The sequence below is a fragment of the Nerophis ophidion genome, linkage group LG09, assembly GCF_033978795.1.
Source record: "Nerophis ophidion isolate RoL-2023_Sa linkage group LG09, RoL_Noph_v1.0, whole genome shotgun sequence".
Lineage (NCBI taxonomy): Eukaryota > Metazoa > Chordata > Actinopteri > Syngnathiformes > Syngnathidae > Nerophis > Nerophis ophidion.
Window position 1 is genome coordinate 65,560,060 of NC_084619.1, and position 13,215 is coordinate 65,573,274.

General features: G+C 41.5%; 1 protein-coding gene across 1 annotated transcript in view; it reads right to left on the reverse strand.

Annotated features, from left to right (window-relative positions):
* The window catches only part of sorcs3b (sortilin related VPS10 domain containing receptor 3b), a 227,568-nt gene that overhangs the window by 100,038 nt on the left and 114,315 nt on the right, over nt 1-13,215 (reverse strand). The window contains exons 3-6 of the mRNA XM_061911586.1: nt 5,916-6,015; nt 5,680-5,838; nt 5,508-5,581; nt 2,255-2,319 (exon numbers count right to left, since the gene is read on the reverse strand). Of these exons, the coding sequence (XP_061767570.1) occupies nt 2,255-2,319; nt 5,508-5,581; nt 5,680-5,838; nt 5,916-6,015 (398 nt within the window). The remainder of the gene's footprint in view (nt 1-2,254; nt 2,320-5,507; nt 5,582-5,679; nt 5,839-5,915; nt 6,016-13,215) is intronic.

The following is a 13,215-nucleotide window of genomic DNA, read 5'->3' on the forward strand; positions in this document are numbered from 1 at the left end:
CCAGAGTCGGGACCCAGGATGGACCGCTCGCCTGTGTATCGGCTGGGGACATCTCTGCGCTGCTGATCCGCCTCCGCTTGGGATGGTTTCCTGCTGGCTCCACTATGTCGTGGACTCCACTTTGGACTTGACTCTCACGGTTGTGTTAGATCCACTATGGATTGAACTTTCAAAATATCATGTTGGACCTGCTCGACATCCATTGCTTTCGGTCCCCGGGAGGGGGGCGGGGGGGGGGGGGGGGTGGAGTGGTTGCCCACATATGTGGTCTTCTCCAAGGTGAAGTGAAATTAATTATATTTATATAGCGCTTTTCTCAAGTGACTCAAAGCGCTTTACATAGTGACACCCAATATCTAAGTTACATTTAAACCAGTGTGGGTGGCACTGGGAACAGGTGGGGAAAGTGTCTTGCCCAAGGACACAACGGCAGTAACTAGGATGGCACAAGCGGGAATGGAACCTGCGACTCTCAAGTTGCTGGCACGGACACTCTACCAACCGAGCTATTCCGCCCCAAGGTTTCTCATAGTCATCTTTGTCACTGTCATCGACGTCCCACTGGGTGTGAGTTTTCCTTGCCCTTATGTGGGCTCTACCGAGGATGTCGTTGTGGTTTGTGTTGTGGTTTGTGCAGCCCTTTGAGACACTAGTGATTTAGGGCTATATAGATAAACATTGATTGATTGATTGATTGATAAAATTGGCGTCCCCGTACAGGCCACCACACAATTTTCGCACTTCGAAGAGCAGTTTCTTTTATTCAAAAAACCGCATCTCATTTGCTCAAACCTATCTTTAACACCTCTTCTCTATATCCAAAAAGATCTCAAAACCTTGAAATATGTTCTTTCAACGCTCGATAGAATTGAAAGACGTTTCCGAATCTCTCACCACAAACACATTATCATCTCCGTAATATCGCTAAAATTCGCTCCATTTTGTCCACTAAAGACGCCGAGATCATTATCCATGCGTTTGTTACGTCTCGTCTCGATTACTGTAACGTATTATTTTCGGGTCTCCCCATGTCTAGCATTAAAAGATTACAGTTGGTACAAAATGCGGCTGCTAGACTTTTGACAAGAACAAAAAAGTTTGATCATATTACGCCTGTACTGGCTCACCTGCACTGGCTTCCTGTGCACTTAAGATGTGACTTTAAGGTTTTACTACTTACGTATAAAATACTACACGGTCTAGCTCCAGCCTATCGTGCCGATTGTATTGTACCGTATGTCCCGGCAAGAAATCTGCGTTCAAAAGACTCCGGCTTATTAGTGATTCCTAGAGCTCCAAAAAAGTCTGCGGGCTATAGAGCGTTTTCCGTTCGGGCTCCAGTACTCTGGAATGCCCTCCCGGTAACAGTTCGAGATGCTACCTCAGTAGAAGCATTTAAGTCTCATCTTAAAACTCATCTGTATACTCTAGCCTTTAAATAGACCTCCTTTTTAGACCAGTTGATCTGCCGCTTCTTTTCTTTCTCCTATGTCCCCCCCTCCCTTGTGGAGGGGGTCCGGTCCGATGACCATGGATGAAGTACTGACTGTCCAGAGTCGAGACCCAGGATGGACCGCTCGTCGGGACCCAGGATGGACCGCTCGCCTGTATCGGTTGGGGACATCTCTACGCTGCTGATCCGCTTGAGATGGTTTCCTGTGGACGGGACTCTCACTGCTGTCTTGGAGCCACTATGGATTGAACTTTCACAGTATCATGTTAGACCCGCTCGACATCCATTGCTTTCGGTCCCCTAGAGGGGGGGGGGTTGCCCACATCTGAGGTCCTCTCCAAGGTTTCTCATAGTCAGCATTGTCACTGGCGTCCCACTGGATGTGAATTCTCCCTGCCCACTGGGTGTGAGTTTTCCTTGCCCTTTTGTGGGTTCTTCCGAGGATGTTGTAGTCGTAATGATTTGTGCAGTCCTTTGAGACATTTGTGATTTGGGGCTATATAAATAAACATTGATTGATTGATTGATTAGAGCCACGCGTGGATTGCAAATCCCTCTCCAATGAAGAAAAAGCCTGCGATTGCATTGACCGCAACGATGGATGAGCGCTCCGCTTCAAAGGGCGGCACGTGGGGGGACGCATTAAGTAGAAGAAACATCCATCAACGCCCTAAAACCACCTCGCCATTTTGCCGGCCGCACCTACTCTGCTTCACCGCACCTGAGAGACCGATCTGAGGAGCTCATCCTACCCGCCGCTTCTCTCTAAACGAGAGGCGAGGGGTTCTGGGGCGCACTCACGGCCTTTTGCGATGCGCGTCTCCATGTGGACCACGTCCGGCTCTCTGTCCAGCCCCATCACGGCCCTGGGAGGAAGAAGACAAGACGGATCAGCGCGGTGCAGGACTGTTAAACCTCCCTTCACTCCCGCACCCGGGGAACAAGCAGCAATTTAGATAAGCAGTCGTATGAAATGACAAGTGGCCGCCACATTGTTTGGCGTGATGTGCAAGAAGACACGTTTTTTTTTTTTTTTTTACGCACTTGGACGAAATTGTCTTTTCAGAGAGCGGCGTTTACGACAACAAAAGGCTGCCATCGATATTCAGGGGCGAGCGCCGGAGACGACTCAACGACAGCGACAACAGAAACAGCATGACATGTTTGTCGCCGCCGGAGAGTGACGGATATTCCTTTCAGCCGACAAAAAAAAAAACGCCAATTAAGACCTCAGAACGTCCTGAAAAATCACTGGCATTGTTGTGACAAAAAACGTGGAATTGCCGGAAAAAAACCCCGTAAAAATGTCAAAACCGTATGTTCATTTTTCACTTCGTCCCACAAAAAAAAAATGATGTTAAAGTACGGCAATTCTGTTCAAAATATGAATGTAATTTGTGACGCGTAGTCGGGAGATCTGGGTTCAAATCTCTGGGTCTTTCTCCCGCATTCCAAAAATAGGCATGTCAGGTTAATTGGAGACTCTCGGGGCCTGATGTACTAAGGTCCAAATGCCACATGCAAACTATAAAACGGTGTGTAATATTAGTGGGTTATGTTGCGTGTGCTCTACAAAAACTGTGTGTGCAATTGAAAACTGGTGCACACCGCCCTATTTGAGTGAGGTTTTTGTCCGCACTAATTTGCACAACTGCCCGTTTGCACTATTATGTTAGATCCACTATGGACTGGACTCTCACACTATTATGTTAGATCCACTATGGACTGGACTTTTACAATTATGTTAAATCCACTATGGACTGGACTCTCAATATTATGTTAGATCCACTATGGACTGGACTCTCACTATTATTTTAGATCCACTATGGACTGGACTCTCAATATTATGTTAGATCCACTATGGACTGGACTCTCAGACGATTATTTTAGACCCACTATGGACTGGACTCTCACACTATTATGTTAGATCCACTATGGACTGGACTTTTACGATTATGTTAAATCCACTATGGACTGGACTCTCAATATTATGTTAGATCCACTATGGACTGGACTCTCACTATTATTTTAGATCCACTATGGACTGGACTCTCAATATTATGTTAGATCCACTATGGACTGGACTCTCAGACGATTATGTTACATCCACTATGGACTGGACTCTCACACTATCATGTTAGATCCACTATGGACAGGACTCCCACACTATTGCGTTAAATCCACTATGGACTGGACTCTCACACGATTATGTTAGATCCACGATGGACTGGACTCTTACTATTATGTTAGATCCAATATGGACTGGACTCTCAATAGTATGTCGGATCCACTATGGACTGCACTCTCAATATTATGTTAGATCCACTATGGACTGGACTCTCACACTATTATGTCAGATCCACTATGGACTGGACTTTTACTATTATGTTAAATCCACTATGGACTCGACTCTCAATATTATGTTAGATCCACTATGGACTGGACTCTCACTATTATGTTAGATCCACTATGGACTGGACTCACACTATTATGTTAGATCCACTATGGACTGGACTCACACTATTATGTTAGATCCACTATGGACTAGACTCTCAATATTATGTTAGATCCACTATGGACTGGACTCTCACACTATTATGTTAGATCCACTATGGACTGGACTCTCACACTATTATGTTAGATCCACTATGGACTGGACTCTCACACTTTAATGTCAGATCCACGATGGACAGGAATCTCACACTATTATGTTAGATCCACTATGGACTGGACTCTCACTATTATGTTCGATCCACTATGGACTAGACTCTCAATATTATGTTAGATCCACTATGGACTGGACTCTCACACAATTATGTTAGATCCACTATGGACTAGACTCTCAATATTATGTTAGATCCACTATGGACTGGACTCTCACACTATTATGTTAGATCCACAATGGACTGGACTCTCTCACTATTATGTTAGTTCCACTATAGACTAGACTCTCAATATTATGTTAGATCCACTATGGACTGGACTCTCACACTATTATGTTAGATCCACTATGGACTAGACTCTCAATATTATGTTAGATCCACTATGGACTGGACTCTCACACTATTATGTTAGATCCACAATAGACTGGACTCCCACACTATTATGTTAGATCCACCATGGACTGGACTCTCACCATTATGTTACATCCACTATGGACTGAACTCTCAATATTATGCTAGATCCTCTATGGACTGGACTCTCACACTATTATGTTAAATCCACTATGGACTGGACTCTCTCACTATTATGTTAGATCCACTATGGACTGGACTCTCACACTATTATGCTAGATCCACTATGGACTGGACTCTCACACTATTATGTTAGATCCACTATGGACCGGACTCTCACACTATTATGTCAGATCCACTATGGACTGTACTCTCACTATTATGTTAGATCCCCTATGGACTGGACTCTCACTATTATGTTAGATCCACTATGGACTGCACTTTCACACTATTATGTTAGATCCACTATGGACTGGACTCTCACACTATTAGGTTGGATCCACTATGGACTGGACTCTCACTATTATTTTAGATCCACTATGGACTGGACTCTCACTATTATGGTAAAGCCACTATGGACTGGACTCTCACAATTATGTTAGATCCACTATGGACTTGACTTTCACACTATTATGTTGGATCCACTATGGACTGGACTCTTACACTATTATGTTAGATCCACTATGGACTGGACTCACACTATTATGTTAGATCCACTATGGACTGGACTCTCACCATTATGTTAGATCCACTATGGACTGGACTCTCACAATCTTATGTTAGATCCACTATGGACTGCACTTTCACACTATTATGTTAGATCCACTACACCTTCGGCCAAAAGTCCAGGGCACAGATAGCCGTCCCATCAAAATTTATGCGGGAATTTTTTCGTTACTATTATTATTAACGGTTTTGCAACGAGCACATTTTTGTCACGAGGTAACATTTTTGGGGTTTTTGTGTCTATTGTTTCCATGATGGACAAGGACAAAAAAAAAAAAAATGTTTTCAAAAGGAAACAATGTGTGCGTTGGTACCAGTAGAATCGACCCAGCATCACGTTGTCGTGCACCAGCTGCCACTTCTTCCCGAAGTCCGTGGAACTGTACAGCTGGAAGATAACAAGCAGGGTCACAAACAGCGGGGACGTGGATAACGAGCGAGCGTGGCGACTGGAGTCGGCCGCAGTCATTCGGAGTTGCGAGCCACCTTGCCGTCGTGGCTGTAGGCCAGGATCCAGTTCTCCTTGGCGGGGTGGAAGAGCAGGCTGAGGATGTTGAAGCTAATGGCGTGCTTCTCGAAACTCGCCCCCTCGTCCGAACTGATGAGGACGGCGCTCTCCACCTCGGGGTCGCTGAGCATCATTATCTAAAGTAGAGAAGGACGGACATGGGTTGTGAGAAACTTGTCAGAGAGCTAAAAGGCAGTGGAAGGAATGAACTGACCTTCTGTTTGTTGGTGGGACAAACGTAAAGGTAGCTCAGAACGGTCCTGGAGCCCACTTTGTCATTGAGTTTGGTGTACGTGCTGCCGGAGTCGCTGGACCTGCACACAAACACACCCGTGGAACGTCAATCACACCGGAGACGGGACTATTTTGGATCCAGGAAACAATGAGATGAGATGTGGATCACAATCATTTATCAGTGTTACTCTCTTGTTGGGAATTGGGCAAGATATAACCTCTAGAACAGGGGTCACCAACGCGGTGCCCGTAAGGACCAGATGAGTCGCCCGCTGGCCTGTTCGAAAAATAGAATAGAATAGAATAGAATAGAATAGAATAGAGTTTTATTGTCATTATTGCAATGAACAGGTTCAAAAAACAACAAAATAGCTCAAATAGCAGCACTTACCAGTGAGCCGCCTCAATTTTTTAAATTGAGAAAAGGATCAATAGTCTCAGGCTTGTTATGATCATTTACCAAGGGTTTGTCTGGATCATTATCAATCAGTTCAGGACTCTCTTAACTTGGTCTAGAACAGGGGTCCCCAACGCGGTGCCAGCGGGCACCAGGTAGCCAATAAGGGCCAGGTGAGTCGCCCGCTGGCCTGTTCGAAAAATAGATCAAATAGCAGCACTTACCAGTGAGCTGCCTCAATCTTTTAAATTGAGACAAAGTATCAATAGTTTCAGGCTTGTTATGATCATTTACCAAGGGTTTGTCTGGATCATTATCAATCAGTTCAGGACTCTGTTAATTTGGTCTAGAACAGGGGTCACCGACGCGGTGCCCGTAAGGACCAGATGAGTCGCCCGCTGGCCTGTTCGAAAAATAGCTCAAATAGCAGCACTTACCAGTGAGCTGCCTCAATTTTTCTAATTGAGACAAAGTATCAATAGTCCCAGGCTTGTTATGATCATTTACCAAGGGTTTGTCTGGATCATTATCAATCAGTTCAGGACTCTGTTAATTTGGTCTAGAACAGGGGTCACCGACGCGGTGCCCGTAAGGACCAGATGAGTCGCCCGCTGGCCTGTTTGAAAAATAGCTCAAATAGCAGCACTTACCAGTGAGCTGCCTCAATTTTTCTAATTGAGACAAAGTATCAATAGTCCCAGGCTTGTTATGATCATTTACCAAGGGTTTGTCTGGATCATTATCAATCAGTTCAGGACTCTCTTAACTTGGTCTAGAACAGGGGTCCCCAACGCGGTGCCAGCGGGCACCAGGTAGCCAATAAGGGCCAGGTGAGTCGCCCGCTGGCCTGTTTGAAAAATAGATCAAATAGCAGCACTTACCAGTGAGCTGCCTCAATCTTTTAAATTGAGACAAAGTATCAATAGTTTCAGGCTTGTTATGATCATTTACCAAGGGTTTGTCTGGATCATTATCAATCAGTTCAGGACTCTGTTAATTTGGTCTAGAACAGGGGTCACCGACGCGGTGCCCGTAAGGACCAGATGAGTCGCCCGCTGGCCTGTTCGAAAAATAGCTCAAATAGCAGCACTTACCAGTGAGCTGCCTCAATTTTTCTAATTGAGACAAAGTATCAATAGTCCCAGGCTTGTTATGATCATTTACTAAGGGTTTGTCTGGATCATTATCAATCAGTTCAGGACTCTGTTAACTTGGTCTAGAACAGGGGTCACCAACGCGGTGCCCGTAAGGACCAGATGAGTCGCCCGCTGGCCTGTTTGAAAAATAGCTCAAATAGCAGCACTTACCAGTGAGCTGCCTCAATTTTTCTAATTGAGACAAAGTATCAATAGTCCCAGGCTTGTTATGATCATTTACCAAGGGTTTGTCTGGATCATTATCAATCAGTTCAGGACTCTGTTGACTTGGTCTAGAACAGGGGTCACCAACGCGGTGCCCATAAGGACCAGATGAGTAGCCAAATCTATTGATACTTTGTCTCAATTTTTTAAATTGAGACAAAGTATCAATAGTCCCAGGCTTGTTATGATCATTTACCAAGGGTTTGTCTGGATCATTATCAATCAGTTCAGGACTCTGTTAACTTGGTCTAAAACAGGGGTCACCAACGCGGTGCCCGTAAGGACCAGATGAGTCGCCCGCTGGCCTGTTCGAAAAATAGCTCAAATAGTAGCACTTACCAGTGAGCCGCCTCAATTTTTTTAATTGAGACAAAGTATCAATAGTCCCAGGCTTGTTATGATCATTTATCAAGGGTTTGTCTGGATCATTATCAATCAGTTCAGGACTCTGTTAATTTGGTCTAGAACAGGGGTCACCGACGCGGTGCCCGTAAGGACCAGATGAGTCGCCCGCTGGCCTGTTCGAAAAATAGCTCAAATAGCAGCACTTACCAGTGAGCTGCCTCAATTTTTCTAATTGAGACAAAGTATCAATAGTCCCAGGCTTGTTATGATCATTTACCAAGGGTTTGTCTGGATCATTATCAATCAGTTCAGGACCCTGTTAACTTGGTCTAGAACAGGGGTCACCAACGTGGTGCCCATAAGGACCAGATGAGTCGCCCGCTGGCCTGTTCGAAAAATAGCTCAAATAGCAGCACTTACCAGTGAGCCGCCTCAATTTTTCTAATTGAGACAAAGTATCAATAGTCCCAGGCTTGTTATGATCATTTACCAAGGGTTTGTCTGGATCATTATCAAACAGTTCAGGACTCTGTTAACTTGGTCTAGAACAAGGGTCACCAACGCGGTGCCCGTAAGGACCAGATGAGTAGCCCGCTGGCCTGTTCGAAAAATAGCTCAAATAGCAGCACTTACCAGTGAGCTGACTCAATTTTTTTAATTGAGACAAAGTATCAATAGTCCCAGGCTTGTTATGATCATTTACCAAGGGTTTGTCTGGATCATTATCAATCAGTTCAGGACTCTGTTAACTTGGTCTAGAACAGGGGGTCCCCAACGCGGTGCCAGCGGGCACCAGGTAGCCAATAAGGGCCAGGTGAGTCGCCCGCTGGCCTGTTCTAAAAATAGATCAAATAGCAGCACTTACCAGTGAGCCGCCTCAATTTTTTAAATGGTGTGTATTTACCAGCAAGCTAGTCTCGCTTTGCTCGACATTTCAATTTCTAAGAGAGACAAAACTCAAATTGAATTTGAAAATTCAAGAAAATATTTTAAAGACTTGGTGAAGTGAAGTGAAGTGAATTATATTTATATAGCGCTTTTCTCTAGTGACTCAAAGCGCTTTACATAGTGAAACCCAATATCTAAGTTACATTTTAAACCAGTGTGGGTGGCACTGGGAGCAGGTGGGTAAAGTGTCTTGCCCAAGGACACAACGGCAGTGACTAGGATGGCAGAAGCGGGAATCGAACCTGCAACCCTCAAGTTGCTGGCACGGCCACTCCACCAACGAAGTATAAAAATTATTAAATTCCTTTATTTTTTTAGTTTGCTTCTTATAACTTTCAGAAAGACAATTTTAGAGAAAAAATACCACCTTAAAAATTATTTTAGGAATTTTTAAACAGGTATACATTTTTACTTTTTAAATTCCTTCCTCTTCTTTCCTGACAATTTAAATCAATATTCAATTAATTTTTTTTTATTTTTATTGTAAAGAACAGTAAATACATTTTGATTTAATTCGTCATTTTAGCTTCTGTTTTTTCGACGAGGAATATTTGTGAAATATTTCTTCAAACTTATTGTGATTAAAATGAAAAAAACAACAACTTGCAGATCTAAAAAATCTGAAAAATCATATTTAAATCTTATTTAAGTCTTTTGAATTTCTTTTAAAATTTTTGTTGTGGAAAATCTAGAAAGCATAGTGATTTGTCTTTGTTAGAAATGTACCTTGGTCCAATTTGTTATATATTCTAACAAAGTGCAGATTGTATTTTAACCTATTTAAAACATTTCATCAAAATTCTAAAATGAATCTTAATCAGGAAAAATTACTAATGATGTTCCATAAATTTCTATTTTTTTTTTTCAAAATGATTCAAATAAGGCTAGTTTTTCTCTTCATTTTTTTCGGTTGAATTTTGAATTTTAAAGAGTCGAAATTGAAGATAAACTATGTTTAAACATTTTATTTAATTTTTCTCCTCTTTTAATCCGCTCAATTAAGTGTTTTTTTCATCGATTATTCCCTACAAAAAACCTTCCGTAAAAGGAAAAAAAAATGTACGACGGAATGACAGACAGAAATACCCATTTTTATATATATATAAAGATTTATTTATTAAAGGTAAATTGAGCAAATCGACTTTTTCTGGCAATTTATTTAAGTGTGTATCAAACTGGTAGCCCTTCGCATTAATCAGTACCCAAAAAGTAGCTCTTGGTTTCAAAAAGGTTGGTGACCCCTGCTCTGGTCCATACCACGACATACATATATACATATATATATATATATATATATATATATATATATATATATATATATATATATATACGTTGACGGAGATAGATATTTACATATATCCATACTCAAGAGTTATTTCTTTTTTCCATAGTCATATTTGAAAACAGCTAGTGTTTTTCCATTTGTGCTCTTTGTTGTCTGCTAAGTAAAAGGCATGTGTTAACCTTGAAGCTGGAAGAATGTGAGGAGTAGCCATAACTTCCTTCTTATCTCTCCCTGTCCCAGACTTAGCAGAAGAACAGATATCTGGATTCGTTCCGGTGGGTGGGGGGGGCGGGGGAGGTAGTGGGGAAGAGAGCCCCTCCGTAGGGTTTGTCAGATCAACTAGGCGATGCGAATTGAATGTGTTGGTTTTTAGGTTGGTCTCTCCAAAGCTTTAGAATAAATTGCAAAATACCTATTCTGTTCTGGGTGTTCATTTAAAATCAGCTTATGTGTCATCAAAAGAACTGGGATTGACCAGCTACTTAAATTCCCTCGGAGGGACATCAGGTCCAAACGCAATAACGTACATACTGTGGAGAATGCATATATTTTTAAGAGTTCTTTCTTGATTCATAGTTGACAAAAGGGACAAGCGGTAGAAAATGGATGGATGGATATTCAAAGCAGCTAACTTTTCCCCATGTGTACACTTTGTGCTTTCTCCTTTTTGTTCGCTAGTAAACTCTGTGCTTTACCTTGAAGGCGCGGGGATGCGTATTGGGAGTATAATGTACTCCTTTTATCAGTTTAGAACAATAAGGCAACGTTTGATTTTGGACGGGAAGGGGCTCTTTTCGTACGAAATAAGGTGACTCATTCCGTTTGATTTTTTTAGACCGCTTCTTGATGCTCCTATTGTAGCATCGTAGGGCTGGTTTCCTATTGCTTTAGTAAAACTTGGTACTAAGTACTAGTCCGTCTCGGTGGTCCTTCTTACTCAACATACATGTCATCCAAAAGAACTTGGGATTGACCAGTGTGTTTTATTCCCTGAGAAGGAGACTGGTCCGACGCAAAAATTGTATATATATATATATATATATATATATATAAGTATATATATATATATATAAGTATATATACATGCATATATATGTGTATACATGTGTATACATGTATATATATATATATATATATATACATATATATATATATATATATATATATATATATATATAAATGCTTTATGCTTTATATATAGGTATATACAGTATATGTATAAATATATATATGCATACGTACACACACACACACAAATATATATATATATATATATATATATATATATTTATATATATATATATATATATATAAAACATATACAATTTATAACGTATAATATATATATACAGTGTACCGCAGCCTCCTGCAATAACAATATATATTACATAAATTATTTAGCATGTCAATAATAACAAAACCATTTCAAAACGGGTTACAAAAGCTCCGAATCTAATCTGGCTGCTGACATACAGTTTGCGGTAACATACTGAGTCATTTCCAATTGTATTGTTTTCTCCAAATTATTATTAATCTACTTGCTAGTCTACTGTTCGTATCCAGTATTATGTTCTGGACCAGAAACCATTTAATGATCCATTGCCCGGATCATGTTTTGTTTTGGTTCAAGACTCCCTTAGTTCTGTTTCAGCACCCCTGAGTTTGTGTTTCTTGGTTGCCATGGTTGCTGATTATTTTCAACTGCCTCTGATTAGTGCTCGGGATGCTCACCTGCTCCCCGGCACTAATCAGAGAGCTATTTATTCCCGCCTTTCGCCTCACTCAGTCTGGCTGTTTTGTTGGCTTCTTCAGTTTCTTGTTCCTATACTAAGATTTAGTTTCGCTTCCCTTGCTATCACCACATTTTTCCTGTTCGTTTGTATTCCTGACTGATTTATGGAAAATAAATCGTTTTTCTGCCGACACGCTGCCGCCGGAGGTCCGTCTGCATCCTGGGGAAACAACCAGCACATAAAGATGCGACCCGGGCGTAACAAATCACTTCATATTCTCTACTGCTCGCTAGTGTTAGCATATCTGAGTTATTGTGCAGAAATATGAAGAAATAACAACAAATGTGTGCAATATTCACTGACTGGAAAGAAGATCGATTAAAATAATTCACTATAGTTTTATGTAAACGTTCCATAAAATGCATTAAAAAAGGATAAAAAGGAAAAAAGATACAGGAAAAATGTGAAGAAAAAAAATTGTACCTTCCTACCTAAAGTGTTTAAATAGGAGTTTTTTTTACGTAGTTAAACACTTTTTTTTAGAGGACTGTGATATTTTAGAGGTCTTTCAATCAGGGTTCAAACCATAGTTCCGTGTCGGCATTATTAAGGATTTGTAATGAGATCCTTCGAGCAACAGATTTAGGTGATCATGTAATTTTAGTTTTACTCGATCTAGGAGCAGCATTTGAACTAACAATAGTGTGCTGGATCCACTATGGACTGGACTCTCAGTCCACTATGTACTGGACTCTCACAGTTATGTTAGATTCACTATGGACTGGAGTCTCAGACTATTATGTTAGATCCACTATGTACTGGACTCTCACAGTAATTTTAGATCCATTATGGACTGGACTTTCACAATAATGTTAGATCCACTATGGACTGGACTCTCACACTATTATTTTAGATCCATAAATCCACTATGGACTGGACTCTCACACTAGTATGTTAGATCCACTATGGACTGGACTCTCACTATTATGTTAGATCCACTATGGACTGGACTCTCCCTATTATGTTAGATCCAGTATAGACTGGACTTTCACACTATTATGTTAGATCCACTATTATGTTAGATCCACTATGGACTGGACTCTCACCCTATTATGTTAGATTCACTATGGACTAGACTCTCCCATTATTATGCTAGATCCACTATGGACTGGACTCTCCCTATTATGTTAGATCCACTGTGGACTGGACTC